We start from the raw sequence: 17149 nt of genomic DNA, 5'->3' as shown, positions 1-17149 counted from the left end.
TCCCTGTGCCCTGGATTCCTATCCCTCATTCCCACTCCTGGAAATGCTTTTGATAACAATAAAACGTGTTGAACTTTTTTTTGTACTTGCTGACACCACTGCTAAATCCCAATAAGAAATAAAAGATTTGCAGCTTGCTTGGATTTACATCCAAAAGAAACAAAAGGCACAAGACTGGGAAAGGGTGAAAAGTCCTCCACAAAAGCAGTCATGCTTTGCAATGTCCAAATGAAGGAAGACACACAAATATTTTCAGGAAGACCGAATGTAGAATGGAAACACTTGGAGATGGGCAAAAATAACAGAAAAGTGAGCAACCTGAAACTCCTGGCATGCCCAGAGACCTCCTGACACCACGCCAGCCTTAAAACAGAGCTACTGCTGCTCACAGAATAACCATTCGAGGGAGGCTATTTGGAATTATTTCACATAATTTCAGTTTCCAAAGGGGCTATAAAGCACTATTGGTAGTCATCTGTACTACAATCATTGACCTTAACTTTAACTATTATTAATGCAAAAATATTTATGAACCAAAGCTATTCCCTTCCATTTCTCTGTCCCTTTCAAAGCTGCTAAGAGCTGGATAACTAAGCGAAGGAGTGCCCTCTGGGAAGTCAGCGGTGATTGCCTCATCCTCAAACGGGAAATTGGAAATTCAGAGTAGGGCAAGAAGCTTAACTCCAGCTATTGAACAGCTGCCATAAAAGAAAGAGTTACGTAGACAAGGGCACTTGTGTGGAGAAGAGGCAGCTGAAGAAAAGGTAAAAACCAGACAGCTGTGAATGCAGGCACTGAACAGAAAGCAATGATTCTTTTTTAGAAGAATATGGAAACATCTAACTTCCAGAGCCAAAAGACTAGACTGGAAATCTCCTTAACTGGATTTAGCACACGCCTGCAGCTTCATTGTGTTCAGAGGAACACTCACCGTAAAGGTAAAATCCCCAGGAAGCCACACACAGCACACTGTGGAACAAGCAATTTCCTCTTAACCCATTTTAGTTCCTTCACCAAGACCCAAAACCAGAAGAATGCCAGCAACGTGGATTTTTCCCCTGATATACCTAATCTTTCTATCAATTAAATGTATTCCCAAATCTTTTCATGGATGGGTTTTAATTATTACTTCTACCACTTAAAAAAATAGTCTCAATAATTTCCTTAAAAATCGCTGAAGCAAGGCACCGTTCAAATGAAGGATACAATTAAATGGGGCTATTGATAAAAATTTTCTCCATATTCAGAATTTTCTCTGTGGTTTACATGCATTAGCAAAAGCAGTATCAACTCTTCCCTGCCAGAGTAGTTGAGCATCTTCCTGCTACTAATTCAGCACACTTATTTCAGCCATTACCCAGGGAATGCAGTGATTAGGCAGCTTTCCAGTAAACAGTCCTTAAAATAGTTCATAAAAATTCCATTTAGAAAAAGGTTGGTTTCCTGCTCGAGAATTTGATAAGATGTTGCAATTACTGCTTAGGGATATATTTCAAGTCCGCCAAGTGAGTTAAATTCAATTTCCACACATGCTATCATAGTGTTTGCAGGTTAAAATGCCATAAAGTAGTTCTTACGTACTGATAAGATGCAATTAATTTGGGTGCTGCTTTTTTAGAAACACACACTTAGAAAATCCTAAAAACTTGCAATGAAAAAAGTGAAAATACCCATAAAACAGGCCACAAAAGGCAGATTCTCAGGTAGAAATCTAGTGGCATTGTCTGAATCACAACTTGCCCAGATAAAAAACTGTTCCTAGTAATGGAGAGAAAACAGCATCACAATCTATATATTCTTTTGACATCCCGCCTGAGGTAAGACCCCTAGTTCAAAGGTCCCAGAATAACCAGAAACAGTCAGTTTTACGGGTTACAAGGAAATGAAAGAAATACTCAAATTTTGGCACAGTAATTCCTAAACTTAGAGCATCAGTTTGTTATCCATAAATGGAAAACATTTAGCTTGTTTTAACAACTTCCTAAAACAACCAAGATTCAATTGCAACATTTATTATCTAAAAGTGTTCTGGTCAAAATAAAAATGAAACTCAAAATTATGAACCCTTTTGATGATAATAGCTGATACTTATTAAGCAATTAACTCTTGCTCTCTCCTGTTTTTATTTCCTCAAGAAAGCAACATAAACTAAAACAATGTAATCTCATGTGTTCAGGCTCCATATTTGTTGTTTTGAGAAAAGGCTTTATAACAGCTTCATTGAAGGCTCTTTAAGAAACTAAATCTTTCTGGTTTAATAGAGTGACAAGGTGTATATGAGGGCATCAAATGAAAAGGGAAATGAGCTGTCACAATAAAGTACTACTGAAAGCCTTAGCACAAACTGCATGACAAGCTAAAAGAAAAAGAATTATTTTGTTCCTTTTGCTTTAACCAAAGTCCCAACACTTAGGACCTGCAAACCACTGCCATTTTAGAGTCAATCTGTATTTTAAGTGGATGTAACTAGCCCTAGCAAACGTAGCAAAACTTGAAATGTTCTCAAATTGGTCTTAGCATGTGCACTAATCCATCCACACCACATCAGATGTATCTTGTAGTTGATAATATTTTACATGCTTACAATAATTACTGTAATTCAGAACCTTGACACCCATTTTCCTAAGATAAATCAACGTAACAAAATTTATTCAACCTCCCTTTTCTTCTAAGGGTAAATGCAAAGCAGTTTGAAGCTCACTGTAGGTTGAAATTTTAATCCAAGGGCTGATGGTCTGCAACATGATTACAGTCTTTCCAATGTCAAAAGCTAACAGAGAAGTGGAGTCTATTTCAAATGACTGGCTCTAAACATCTCATAATTACATTAGATAAATTACACTTCACACATAATTACAACAAGTTTTTGCATCATTAGGCACCGGTCTGAAATACTTGGCAGTTTCACAGTGAAACACTATTCCTGTTGATGCATTTGGATGAGGTCCTTACCCTTCTACCATCACAGTCAGGGATCTGCCACTGGCATAAAATTCCAGATGGAAAATGCCAGCAATCCTAACTACTTCACAAAACAACAGGTAAGGAGGCAAATTGATTAATATGCTGTTCTTATCCCCTTTCAACTGACAGAAGTTTTGCATGCTTAAAAAAAACAAACCGGTTTTTCCATGACATCATTTGGCTTGAATACTAATGCTTTTCCTTAATGCAGCTACATGCACATGGATGTACAACTTCTCTTTTCACAGAAGCAACACCCAACTTTACATGTTTTTCTTTACTCTGTTTCCCCTGATTATAATCCTAAGATCCTTTCTGATTTTTATGCCATTTCCCTGTCTTAATTCTTCAGTGTTGTTAAATGAAGTGCCCCTCTCCATTCTGTGAAGATAGAGTGATTTACAGCAGCTGAAAATCAGGGGATTGTCCAGTAATTGCAGCTTTTTTCAGTAAAGTAGTAGTACTGGATTCATTAACAGTGTTTGGATTCATTAACAATTAAAGTTTATTTCACTGAACAACAAGTACAAAGCTGGGTCAAGCTCCCTTGTTAGGCTTTGACACTTCCTTCAGGAAGACTACAATTCAACCCAGGGTTTCATTTTCTGTTTGGCTGCTTGTAAAATAGAAGGCATCTTGGAAATGATACTTCTATTTAGGGCTCTTACTATGGACCTTACAGGCACTGTAAATGTGGAGTGGCTTTGTCTTAAACAGCCTAATCCTGCCCATTCCACAGAACAGACATTTGGAGTACAGCGACGATGGGAGCATGAAAACGCAGCATTAACAACTTCTTCATTGCAAAGAGTAAGCACAATCCAAGTCTGGCTATTTCCTTGGTAAGACCATAAGAAATGAGGCAGGGAAAGTGAATGTTTTGGGCTTGCAACCCATTTTCCTTGAGCTGGGACATCTGCTGATTGCAAGGGGTTTCAGTTTGGAACTGAAGGCATGCTATTTACACCGCTGCCATTAGACAGATTCTATCTGACACCCTACTTCAAAATTAAAACAGCAGGCAAGTGGGTAAATAGGAGCAAAAATTGAAATTTTCAGTACTTGCTCACACCTTATTTTCAGATATTCTCCAAAATAGGGAGCAGCACCAGTGAAAAGCACGTTTGCATCAACAGGGCCTGGATGGACTATCCCAGGTGATACAACCACTAACCCACAGATGACGTCAGAGGTTTCACAGCACAGTGTTTAAAATTCAAGCAGCAGAAGCCCTTCCACCAGAATTTCACCCTGCTTTGGGAACAGATCTTCTGTCTGTATCATTAATTTCTTTGTTTTCCAATTGAGTTGCCGTGCAGCAAGTATTGCAGCATCACTAAAGAAACAGAGCTGGAGCACAAAGCAGCTCAGCTGAGTGAACTTGCAGCTCAAACCATCAGAAACACCAAGAACAAAAAAGGCTGGGCCAGCTTTCTCAGCAGCCTGGTTGTGGCACTCAGACCTGAAATTACTCACTGCAAGTGTTCTCTCTAGGGTCTGACAGGACTGACATATATTGGAATATATATAACAAAATGATAAGGCAGCTTCAAAGAGTGACTCACAGAAAACCGGTGCTGGAGCACTCAGAATTCATAAGGGACTTTAACCACAGTCACAACCCTCAGTTGTTTGGTTTGCCTCCTTTATTCCTTTACTCTTGGGCTTTTCTTCCAGCTTTCTATCAACTGTGATATAAAACCATACTAATTAATCCAAATAAGCACATGTGCTATGTATTTCTTTCAAGATGGGATAACTACATACTCATCATTCCTGAAAACAAGCCCACAGTAACCAAAACCGGTCAAAGCAACACTGTTGTTATAAATTATAGCCCACAGCCATGGGTGTTCCTTGATGGAAGAAGAAGAAATATCAACCCAACCTCCTGGTCTGCTATGAGAACACTTGTTATAAATCATGTTTTTCCAGTGTTCTATTTCAACTGCATAGATCAGTATCCAATAGAGAGCTCCTTAAGTCACAGACAAACCCACAAAAACTGCTTAAGACCAACATTCCACAAAAACATGACAAAAAAATTCAAAGCAACCTTAGAGTAGAGAAAATGCGGATTTAATAGGAGCTTAACATTAAGAATCCCATCCTCAAAATAATGCAAATTGATTTTAAAGTGGATTTAGGTTTTTAAATGTTAAGAGCATAAAATTGAAGAATTAATTGAATTTACTGTCGGTTCAACATTGCTAATGTAAATGATAGATAACTGTATCGGGTCATTCTTGACTAAATGAAGCGCTATCTACCATTATTACATGACTAAAGGCTTTAAAAAACTCTGTTGTTAAATGCAATCAACTTTAAATTAAACTATGTGCATTCAGTCAGTGTCTTAAGCAATGATGAGGCAGAGATGCCTTAAGGTGGTAGTAGGGATTTAGACCTCCACAACTTCCGATGTAAAATTTAAATAAGTTAGAATTTGAAAAAGCAAATTAACCTGTACTGCATTTTGCCCACAAAGCTCTTCCTTCCATTTTGATTTACCACTGGTCTCCACTCATTAGATCAAAGCTCACAAAGTATTTTTGAGACCAACCAGCACTTTCAGCCCAATTGAAAAGTCACTGAAGGCAATGAAAATTACTTCTGTCAGCTTCAGTAAGGCCTTCTACAATCTCAGTACTCAGTAGCTACAAGGAGTAGGACTGAGAGGGTCTGACCAACTTTGCTGAGGATATCACTTGGCAATCAAACATCATTGGAAAAAATCAGAGATTATTATTTATATTGCTTCAGCACAGCCACTGCTGTTCTGAGATTACCTGCAGCACAATGGAAAAAGCAAAAAAAAGGATGTGAAAATACATATACCGACACCTGACTTATACACATCAGTATTCATCAATTAAAAGAGCCTGTGATGACTTCTCCAAACTGTCACTGGGGAATGACAAGCAACAGTCATTTCAGCCAAACTGGTACTCACATATCCTCTTGGCTGTGGGAACTCTGGGTCACACCCATTTCTTTTACCATTTTTTCCTGCAATGTAACTGAAAGTGACATTGACATTTGTGCCTTGGAAAAGTTACTGTTATCCTCCTTGTTGACAGGATTATTCTACTGCCTGATGTTTTGTTTATTTTCTAAGCAATTGCCAAGAATACTGTCTGTGCCTGTCATCAGTCTACATGTTGACTGGTATCTACGCATCACACTGGAAGATCAGAATCCTTAAAAGACACTTTCCTTCTCAACTCTTGAAAAGACATTCACAACACCTCCAGTAGAATCTGAAGATGCCAGCTATTAGGAGACAGAATTGACCACAATTTAGTCAAAGTGCACCATCACACCTCCTACTAAGAAGATTTTAAGAACTGGAAGGTCTGTTCTTGTGGGAAATCCGTGGCGGGAGAAATGTGGCACTCAATATGAGTGATCGGCAAATCTCGTTTATTGATAATTCATACAATGCTTTTATAATAACACTAATAAGCTCATGCATATTTCAAAAGTTAAGCTCAGGATTGGTGCTCAGACTAAAAGTCAGCTACGCCTCTTTCTACATTTCTTTGTGGTTACATAGTTTGAGTAAGTTTTTGTTTTACCGTGCTTCTCCCTCATATCGTTCAGCTACAAGGTCTTGTTATCGTATCCCAGCTGTGCTCAAGGACACGCGAAGCTTGCTGCCTTGCTGGTTCTCATGAGAGTGCCTGTGTGCTCAGCAAAGCTCCCTCATGTCTACGTGACCTTTTGCAGCTAGCCAGTTATCAATCACACTCTCCAGACAGAAACTTTCTCCCTCAGAAATGCCCACGATGAAGGAGAAAGGCATGCGTGGCATTGTGTTTGTTTCCAGCTGTCATCACTGTGTAGCCCTAATCTTGGCATTCAGGTGGCCTGAGACGCTCTGAAGATGGTGTATTTAAACGATTATAATGCAACAGCATTGTTTTCAGTCTTATTCTCATAATTGAAGTCTCCTTTATGTGTTACTGCACACTGGCTTACTTGAGACAAGCAACCAGGTTATCTGGGTGGGTTGGTTTTGTTTTTGGCTTGTTTGGTTTGGTTTTTTTTGTCAGAACCTTAAACTGTAGGTCTCTGGCAAGTCTTGTTCCGTTCTGCAAGCAAAACATGCTTTGTGCAAAAAAAAATAGGAGCAGGAGTCTGCCAGCTCCAGCTAGGAAGTAGTGAGCCTGGGTTCAGGGAAGTATTGGATCTCTTGGTTCATTTTAGGAGATAATGTCAAATCATTGTGGGGAAGGGTTAATCTTAAGAGTTACTAAACAAAGCAAGGCCTGACACACTTGCATCTATTACAAACAGGAATGATGGCACTGAGTTTGGTGGGTCTGTTTATCAGAAGGTTACTAATAAGGTTGAGACATCAGTCAATCTTGCATGGACTGCTGGCAGTAACAACACACGTTTTGGTATTGCTGGAAAGTACCAAATGGATGAGAAGACTTCCGTTGTGGTAAGAATTTTGTTACAGAAATGAGTATTTCAAGCTCCCCTAAATACTGAAAATTTGTAATGAAGCAGTTGCTTGAACTAGTTACTGAGGAAGTATGGTAGATTGCGAACTGTGGCTTCTGTTGTGGTACAAATTTAAACTGGGACCTCACACATCGTACTTGTGAACTTATGGAGGAAAAGAAATCTTAAATATAATTTTGTCCATAGTGAAATAGTCTGACTAGTGTGCTTGGAATAGCATGCTACTGCGCTGAAAAATGTCTTTTAAAAGACAATGAAAGTGTCCTTTTAATTCTTAAATCCATAATGTAAAACCATATTATAATTACAATGGTGGAAGTTTACCTGAGCTTACAGCCTTCTCCTAACAGTAAGTTAACCATTGAAAGTTAGCTGACGTGTGTGTTTTAAGACCAAGAACTGAAGTAGCAAGCATTTATGTTTCAAAACAACAATTAGTTCCAGGACCACTGAACCAAAATTGAAAATGAGAAATACTGTTGTTAAGAGCTCAAAACTTAGTAATGCAAAAAGGGGATTGCATATTCATGTATTTCTTGCTCATTAGAAGAAAAAAGAAAATCACTCCTGAGTGATGTGAACAAGACAGGCTCTGAGGGACTGCAGTAAGTAGCTCTTTAAAAGATATAAAGACATAATAGAGGAGGCAGTGAAAAACAGCATGGCATTCTCTGAAGGCAGAATTCGCACCATTTGCTTAAGCTGAAAACTCCTGAGAAAAGGAAAAGATTGGAACATGCTTCTAAGAGAGGTTGGTCTCCAAGTAGCTCAAGAGTGTTAATGCATAGGCCACCTTCTCAGGGGACTGAGATTCTTCTGTATGAATACTTACACAGTTTATAAATACTGTGATTTTTTTTTAATAGGCTAAAGTGAACAATGCCAGCCTCATTGGAATTGGTTACACTCATGCCCTTCGACCTGGTACGCAGTTCTCACTGGTAGCAGCAAATGGTGTTAAGTACTACACTATGGTATAATTCACTGTCATCTTAAGAACAGACTAGATGAACAAAGGAGCTAGAAGTCTACGCAGACTCAGAGAACTAAAGGATATCTGTGTATGCAAGTTCCTGTGGCAACTAAGCCACATTAGTGAGGTCAAGGACCTGAGGAAGAGCACTGTACTGGGATGTCAGTGCATGATGGTTCTCGTGACTTGCTTTTGTAGGTGTAAAGCTGACCCTCTCAGGCTTGATTGATGGCAAGAATTTCAGTGCTGGAGGTCACAAAATTGGGCTGGGATTTGAGCTGGAAGCCTAACACAGCTTTAAGTAAAACAACTGGTGGTGCTCTGGAAGATGAAGGAAAAGTGTACCCGGTGCATTTCAGCCTTAATATTACTCGGAAATTTGAAGAAGTGTGAACTTTCTACTCTGCCCAAGAATGACTTTAACCCAATGCTGAAGTCCAGAGTGTGCCAGCACAACAAAGGAAGACACTTGAAGACATGCATGGAAGTTGTGATGTTTGTGCCACATTTCAGTTTCCTGTATTTTAAATCTGTTCAAAAAAAAACAAAAGAAAATCCAACCTCTCCCTATTATTGTATTGCATTTTGCATGTCCTATACTTCACAGCCTTTTATAAAAGGAGGTCTCTGTGTTGTAGTGGAAATTTGGGGTTAGAACAGAATGAAATAAATTGGTCACAGTCAGAACACAAGGTTGGTGTGTGTTGACTCTCACCAAGGTTCCATCCAGCTGGGTTTTTTGGTCTTTTTTTCATCTTTTCATGCAACTTTAAGCATGGTTAATAGATTTGTTACACGATACCTGCACACTGAAGATTTCCTTCTTTGGTTTCCAGGCTAACATTCTTACACCTCTCACGTTTTAGAGACCTGCACAGTGAAAGCAGTTTTTTCCATTATAGTGTTATTGAGCGCATCAAAAAGAGCAAACCAAAAGTTTACATGTTTTAGATAATTTCGTTCCCATACAGGAAACAAGTATTAGGTAAGTACAACCATTACACTTAAAGAAAAAAAGTGCAAATCAGCAAAGTTAAGCAATTAAGTTCACAGTTCATTAGGAAGGTGACATCTACCAGTGACTGGGTATACCTTGTCCATTGTTCATTAGAAAGCCTAAAATGCAGCAAAACAGCCACAGGCGATGCCCAAGGGAAGACGTATCAGGACAGAGATCTGCTGTCTTAAGGCACAATTAAGAACATTCTCCAAGCAGTTAGAACAGGCATTCCCTAATGTATCTTTGTGAAAGTGTCTGAGAAGTGGATACTAAAAGCTAAGCCATATGTATCACATAAGCAGTTGGTGACAGTAGAAGGCAGCTGATATTCCCTTCTCAGAGGCAGCAGCTTTTCACAGTTGGCTTCCCAAAGCAGCATGGCTTCAGAGGCAACCAGAGTGATTCTACATCTGGGTTTGTTCTGGATTGTTTGTTTCTTCTACCTGAAGCTGCAGCCAGCTCCAGTCTAGAGGCAAAAGAATAAATGAAATTCAACACCAGGCTACAGTTGAGCTTTTTCTAAAATAAAGGTAAAGTGTGTTAAGAGGTATAAAAAATTTACTGGGAACAAGTTGGTCAATTTCATGATGAGCCACGTGACTGCTGTCAAGGAAACAACCTACTTGCACTCTCCAGTATTTTACTCTCTCTTCAATATTCTGCATTGTTAAATTAAGGATCCCTGACACCCGCTCATCCCAAATTTGTGTGCAGTTTTGCAGTAGTTTTGTACAACAGCCAAGTGCTTTGCCCCATCCTTTACTGTTTAGCGCAGCAAGTTCCCAGCATGTGGCTCCCAGTTTTGGCAAGCAGAATATGTCAGGCGCAGATTATGAGGGAACCGGTGCTTCCTATCTCTGTGCATCTCCTACTCTCCCCCCTGGCCATGAGTAAAATGCAGATTTCATTTAGCTGTGTTAGTGGTGGCAAAGTTGCACATTCAGAACTTCGAAGCCAGGCACTTCCTTAGTCCATTTACAGAAGAGTGAATACATTACCAAGAAACTCTGCTCTTGATCCTTCATTGTGTCATGCATCACATTTTCTAGTTGGCTACAAAGTTCCCGAGATTCCAGCAGCAGCTCCTCACTGAAAGGGGCAATTATTACACTATTAATTTCTGTGGCAGTTTAAAGAGATGCTGCCTCTATCATTAAGAAATACTTCTGGCAGATACGCTGCAGAACACTGAAGTTAGTCAGGACATAGGCTTGTAATTCATACTGCAACTTGAAAAGTTGGTGGCAGCCCCTGATTTACCAAATGGGGGAAAGGAAATGTATTCCAAGATGGAATTGGGTTCTTATTAGGTGGAAACACTGCTGCTAGAGGAAAAGCTGAGAAGCCTATAAACTTAAGGATGGGGCAACAGGCAAAAAAACAAACCAAGGTCTTTCATTCCAAGTGGTAACCCAGTTCAATTAAGCAAGCCGGAACTACGCATGCAGCAGTCTCAATGACACAGCTCAGCTACTGTGACCTTACATGACAATACTTCATCAGTTCTTGCTGGCAGTGTACTTCCAAGTGAGCCCAACCATCTCAGATTAAAGGAAGAAAACCAAAAAACCACTTTTGTTACTGAGGCTGGGGGAAGTGAAGCCATGCATGATACCCAGTTTTCATACGGAAGATCTGAAAGCCCCAGCAAGTCTTAACTACCAAGTAAACTAAGGCTGCTGACAATGCAAGCTGAACACAAAGCGTAAAATATGAGAAACCCTGTGTGCCATTATTTCACAAAGCAGGAAGCCTAGCTTTGTAGTGGTGGCATTAGCAGCCGAAGAACTCCAGACTTTGCCTCACCTTTTTCTTACAGATTCTGATAAATTGAATGTTCCAGAAGGGACTTGCAGCAGCAGTTGACCTGAGCTACCAAGACGGGATGTGTTCACGCTCTCTGGACTGCCAGTAACAGGACCACGCACTTTACTCTGAAGAAAACACAGAATATTCAGAGTGCAATTGTTCCCACTAGTTTTCAGCAGCCGGGAATATGAGACAACCTGGAACTTGGCTTTCATACTGATTCAAAAGAAAGAAAAGAACCATAGGATACACTCAATTTACTATTGTTTCAGTAGCCTGTGCTACAAACCATATTCTCAGGTTAAAGGGGAGTTCTTATTTTACTTACACAAGCAATTTTCAGCAAGTTCCACAGTTCCTTCTGTCGTTTCTCCTGAAGCCTAACAACTGTTTCCTCATCTTCACTCATCAGATTCATCACTTTCTCCACTCTGGGGAACAATTCCAATGCCTTCTGTTTTCAAACTACAGTTTTACTATTAAAAAAATAAAAACTAATCAGATCACACATGGGCCACTGCAGTAGGAGAACAGTTCTGAAGTTAATTATTTTCTGTTAACACTGCAAGATCTCAAGAGTCATATGCAATGAGTTTTAAACCTTCTCTTGCTGGAAGAGAAAATACCTTCTCTCAACTCTGAATAAAATGTACAAAGCTCACCTGAGCTGAGCATAAATGACTCAAACTTTTTTTTCAGAGGTCTGGATTGCCTGTAGAAGCAGTCGTACTATTTCCTGGCTGTCACCGCCTGTCCTCTGATCCGGAATGAGAGCCAATATTACACAGAAAGGTCGGTTTATAGGACAGAGTGAGAAGATTCTTAGCGGCTCATTTCCACTACTGCTTTAATCCTGAAACAGCCAAAGTTCAGGATATGCGAGTTTGAGTGGGATGAATTACACTGAATTTTAGCCACCTTCTTCAAAATTTAAAGAACTTGAAAAGGAGAGTTGGGACTGTATCAAAGGAACAGTTGTGTCTTTCATCCTTTCTACCCAGAAAGGTTGTTTGTTGCTTATGGCAACAGCCTGCTCTGAGAAGAGCTCCAGAGGAGTTTCGAGAACAGCTCACAAAGCACCAAGAAAGGAAGGCTGGCCTAGTGTGAAACTGACTCCCTGACTTCCCTCTCGAGAAAAGGCAATCCAGGAGAGCCCATGTGCTGCTAGTGTCTGGGCAGGCCTAGAAGTCAGATAGTTTTCTCAATGATCGTTACTACATCTCCAAAGTTACACACAAAGCAAGCTGACCTTGAGCTAAAGCGTCTTTTACCTCTTGGCTTCTCTCTGAGTCTTCGGTACAGCTCTCTGGCTTGTTCTTCTCTAGAAGAAAAAAGCAGGAAAGAAAAGGATTTCCAAAGAACCAAAACATGGAACAAATAGTTTGAGAACTCAAATCTTTTCTATACCTGTCTGCCATTTCAGAACAATGACAGATGAGTCAAAAAACATCTTTAGTGTTAAAGTGCTCCCAGTCCCCCACAATTTGGGTGGAAGAAACAGCCCTTTCACTGTCCTCTAGTGAGTAAGCTTAGCCAGAAACACTCCTGCATCTGAAGCTCAAGGTAGTTCAACTCACAAATCCTCCAGTGTTCCTCCTTGTTTACGACCTAGCGGGCTTCTCTGCAGGTCCACGATGTCTGTCTGCAGGGCCATCATCCTCTTCACTACCTGCTCCACATCATCTTCCTGAAAGCAGGGTAGAACATAAGCAACACAACAGTCTCATACCTAGAGACACTACCACTCACACTCACATTGGTTCTTCCTTTCTCATTCTTATTTCTAAACAAACCAACAAGATGCAAACAGCAGCCTTGGCCAAAGACAAACGAGTCGTTTCAATTCAAGGAAATTCCAAGACGTTTCTGGGGCTTCGCCAAGATCTCCCATTTCCCCCTAAGCCTTACAACAGAATGAGCTTCATGTAGTACTAATAATGGACAAAAATTGTGCCACACAAACCAAGGCAATGTGAAATCTGACATCAGGGCAGATACAAGGGGCTTCTATTTAAGGCAGGGACAATGAAGCTAAAGGGGGAGGAGGGGAGAGATAACAAAAACAAACCTCTTTATGACTAGCAGTTAGATTTAGAAACATACCCACCCACAAAGTTCCACAGCTTGCTCCATCTCTTTCCAGGCAAACAGCAGCTTCTCAGAAGCTACAGGAATCAAAGAAGGGTGACTGGCTTTCTCAGGTTCACAGAGAAGGAGGCAGGTGTTTTTGTGAGGAGAAGAGTCATGAAAAGACCCGTTTGCCAGATGCTATACTCACTAACTCCAAACTCAATCTGCTCTTTATACTTTTCCAGGTCAATTTGGATGCTTGTTTTAAAGAAGTCCAGCTTTGCTTCCAGCTGCTGAGAAAGGGAGGCCATAGAATTCTTCATCTTCCAGAGGGCACTATTGTAACGCAACAGATTCATCCTGCAAGGACAAGAAGGTCCTATTAGCCTCTGAAAGTAGAAATCCACCAGGCTTTCATTTACATCCAAAACAGATACTTGAGATAGCGCTGAGGACAAATGCAGTTGTGCCAAAGGGCTAACTCTCCACTTTTCATGAATTGCATACAGCTCCAATCACGGGCTTCCCCATTCCAACAGGGTCCCATTTCTGTCTTCCCTTCCACCAGCGCACAAAGACAGAGATAAGTATTGTGGAGAAACGGCCACCGTACATGGCTGCTCGCTGCCCCTGCTGAAGCCGATTACAGTCCTCTTTCAGCATCCGCATCGTCTGCCAGATCTGACCCCACACTTCCCGCAACTGGAAAAAGTGGAGATTCTTCTTTGGATCCTGAACTGAAAACAGAGGAGGTGGGAGAAAGGGAAATGTACATATCAGCGTGAAGCAGGAATACTGTGTTATCACAAACCAGACCAAAACATTGCTCCTTTGAGGGGCATGTTACTGCCTGCAAAGCCTAGAGCTGGATAACCCCTGTGCAGCTCCCCTAGCATGTCAAAATCAAACACCTCCCTTTTTTAGTTATTCTGATAAACTGAATGAATGACAGTCCATTTTACTGCTTCTTCAGTCCCAATACGCAAAAGCTCCCTCTACTCTTTGTGCATGATACAGACCACAAAACACAGACGCCCCTCTCAACACTGACCCCGGCCCGCCCTTCATATTCATGCCAGAGGAGTCCTTACGGATGCAGCCAACACTTTCTGGATGAGGACGCAAGGCCACCTGAGCCTCAGGAAACTTTCTTGTTATCAAAGAGGAAGAGAAGGTCTGTGTCTGCTGCTGCAGTATCATTCCCCTGCACAAGACAAAAGACCCAACCAGGTTTTCTTGGGAAGAGCAAGCCTTGGCAACACCACAAACAGAAGAGTCCTCCTCAAACAAACACAGAGCACCAAAGGCAACAGGCTGCCTACGCTACAGTGGCTGTTAGGTCTGTGAGGTTACCATGACAAAAGCATGCCACAACAGCAGGGAGTGCTGTGATCCCAAAGCGAGTGCAGTGACTTCTGATTCACTCAAACTTAAGAAAGGGAATACCGAGACTCACCTTGCCATCAGCTGTATGTTTAGTGACCAACTTCTGAGAAAACAATTCAAGTCCTGCTTCCTGCACTAGTTCCTGGTCCTGTTCTGGAATTCCTGTATCTGACTGAATCCTGGCCTTCACACTCTGCAGAGTCTCTTCCTCTGTCACAGGGTAGGTGTGCACAGTTCCCGTAACCATGTTCAAAGCGTGAAGCACCTACCAGAAGAGTAGCATGGCATGAGAAAGGCTGAAGATACATTGGTCATCTTAGAGCAGAGATTGAGGGACCGAAAAAATGACCACCAAGAAACTCTTCAAAGCACTTGGCAGAATCAAGAAGTCACTTTACAGCTACTTCCTAACATTATGGCAAAGTTCTTGTCCTCCATCAAGTGGAAGAGAGGCCACATGGCAGTTAAATACCTGTAGAATCCTCTATCAGAATATGGAACCAAGCATGCACAGAAGCTATTCGCTACTCCCAACAAGCTCAGGGAGTATTTGTCCTCAAAGAAGCAAGAGGAAAGCACCTGTCACTAACGATCAGGAGACAGTTCTATGAGTTTCTGCCTCACTCTTCCTCCTAAGTCCAGGATTCAGAGGCTCAGGAAACTGCTCTCTGGAAAACTTTTTAGGGTAATACAGACATATTGCTTACCTTCAAGTTCAAAATGTCATCCAATGCTTTGAAACACCCATTGGGTCCATAGGTAGGATCTGTACCTCTCTGACGTGGGTGCCACATTAACATGAGTTGCGGCCATTTCTCCAGCCTCCCAGACAAAACACTGAGCAACAAAAACCAGATCAGAAAAGGTAAAAGTTCATTGGCAGTAACGATACGGCCTGTTCTGTGTGGGAGGACTGACAAAACTGCCCCCCTCCTTCTCCCTCCAGCACTCCACCTCTCCCCATCACAAACGCAGTGTTTAGAAGGCAGAAACCAAGACTACACAAGTCTGACAAGTGACAGTAGTACTGCCTGTGTCACGCACTCAATGTATTCACAGATTAACACAGTAAGGCATATAACACAAACTTGGTCCTTTTGCAGAAGAATCAGTTTATCTCAGCACAGCAATTTTTAGTACTCACCTGTTTAGATTGTTGGGGCAGGGCAAACTGCTAGAAAACTTGACTTCTCCGGATAAGTCTTCTGAAACAACAATATCCAGCTCACTCTTCTGATGCACTTTTGTATGCCTAATGTAAGCGAGTACAATGGTGAAAAAATTGCCCGCCTTTCCCAGCCTGCATGCTAGTAGGCTCTTGAAAGCTACTCTTGACATATAATACAGATGCCACTTTGGTTTCTGTTACCTGCCCTGCGGGAGTCAGCCCTTATCCCATAGAGCAAGGATCAGGAATGCTGAACTTGCTCAGGTGAGTCAAGCCCCCGTGAAAGGGGTCACTTTCCAAAAGGGCAAGAAACATGGGGATATTATCCTCAGAATCAAGGGACCACACTTCTGCTTCCTGTAAACAGGAAAGTCACATCATGCCCACTTACCACCCAGCCACGGTTCACTCACCATTGCACTGGCTGCCAGTTGGGTAGGAATGGTCGGAAGCCTGTAATGCACTCAAAGGAAGCGTGCCAAAGCTCCAGGAATCCACTGTCACCCTATACTTCTGCTGTTCCAGCAGCTCTGGGGCCTGATACAGTTTACACGCATGAGACAAAGCCAGATGGCTTTGGCCAGAAAGCTCTTAGCTTTCTCTGTCCCTTAACATCTCATTAACATTTGTACAAATAATTAAAGACATTACTGAACGCTGCCTCTCACGGGCTTTAAGACCCTCCTGGAGTGAGTAGCATAGGTTACTGGCACTCCTGCTTATTTATAACAGATGCAGGTAGCACAAAACCCAGTCTCAGCAAAACCCAGCGTCAGCAAAAAAGCAGTCACCTTTGCTAGCTTCAGCACCACAAACGCACCCCATACTGTGCAAGTACCTAATCCCAGCCCAAAGCTTGGTAACAGTTAATTCTATCCCACTAGAAAGCAGTAGCTGCTCTTCTAGCTGAATTCCTTTCTTACCAAGTACTGCAGAGTCCCAACAAAGGATGTGCACAGGCTCCCCTGATCCAACTCCTTAGCATAACCAAGGTCAATGATTTTGTGTATTAACTGAAACACACAACAGAGAATAAGAATGCCAGACTGAAGTCCTGTTAAAAGCACATCATACAGCAGAAAGAAAAGGTCTGGCTCTTCAAAGCTATGCAGGAAAGGTGCCAGTGAAGAGATAGAAGCAGAAATGGGAGGCTACTGTAGATTTCTAAAACCACAATGAATTTGAAGGTGTTGTAGCACACTTAGCAGTTACGCCTCTAGCTCCTTCCGATCTTTGGTCAATCAGTACAGTCTGCTTCTTTCCTTAATAGTTGAAAGTCAAAATGTCAGGTGTTAACAGACGTCTA

The 17149-nt window shown here is 41.4% G+C and overlaps 1 protein-coding gene and 1 long non-coding RNA gene across 2 annotated transcripts; both read right to left on the bottom strand.

The window, feature by feature from the left end:
• Positions 1 to 8969: 8969 nt before the first annotated feature.
• Positions 8970 to 13641, bottom strand: LOC136305158 (inhibitor of nuclear factor kappa-B kinase subunit beta-like). The gene is made up of 8 exons (XM_066208524.1): positions 13498 to 13641; positions 13323 to 13384; positions 12797 to 12906; positions 12491 to 12540; positions 11548 to 11695; positions 11217 to 11344; positions 10409 to 10499; positions 8970 to 9876 (listed from the first exon to the last, which is right to left on the bottom strand). Exons 1-5 carry the CDS (start codon positions 13610 to 13612, stop codon positions 11685 to 11687), a joined length of 348 nt encoding a protein of 115 aa, XP_066064621.1. The 5' UTR covers positions 13613 to 13641; the 3' UTR covers positions 8970 to 9876; positions 10409 to 10499; positions 11217 to 11344; positions 11548 to 11684.
• Positions 13642 to 14747: 1106 nt separating this feature from the next.
• On the bottom strand, positions 14748 to 16375 carry LOC136305159 (uncharacterized). The gene is made up of 4 exons (XR_010725084.1): positions 16257 to 16375; positions 15820 to 15927; positions 15383 to 15512; positions 14748 to 14940 (listed from the first exon to the last, which is right to left on the bottom strand). It is a non-coding gene; the product is annotated as an uncharacterized lncRNA (long non-coding RNA).
• Positions 16376 to 17149: the final 774 nt, after the last annotated feature.

This window comes from Chamaea fasciata, unplaced genomic scaffold (genome assembly GCF_029207755.1).
Source record: "Chamaea fasciata isolate MVZ Bird 193981 ecotype frontalis unplaced genomic scaffold, bChaFas1.0.hap1 SCAF_295, whole genome shotgun sequence".
NCBI classification, from domain to species: domain Eukaryota; kingdom Metazoa; phylum Chordata; class Aves; order Passeriformes; family Sylviidae; genus Chamaea; species Chamaea fasciata.
Note: the sequence above shows the minus strand (reverse complement) of the source record. Positions and strands in the feature narration are given on the sequence as shown.

Coding starts and splice junctions, on each gene's coding strand:
- LOC136305158 (XM_066208524.1), bottom strand. CDS start 13,612: ATGAAGAATTCTATGGCCTCCCTTTCTCAGCAGCTGGAAGCAAAGCTG. Junction 12,907..13,322: donor CTGTGGAACTTTGTGGGTGG/GTATGTTTCTAA, acceptor CCCTGCTTTCAG/GAAGATGATGTGGAGCAGGT. Junction 12,541..12,796: donor GGAGGAACACTGGAGGATTT/GTGAGTTGAACT, acceptor TTTTTCTTCTAG/AGAAGAACAAGCCAGAGAGC.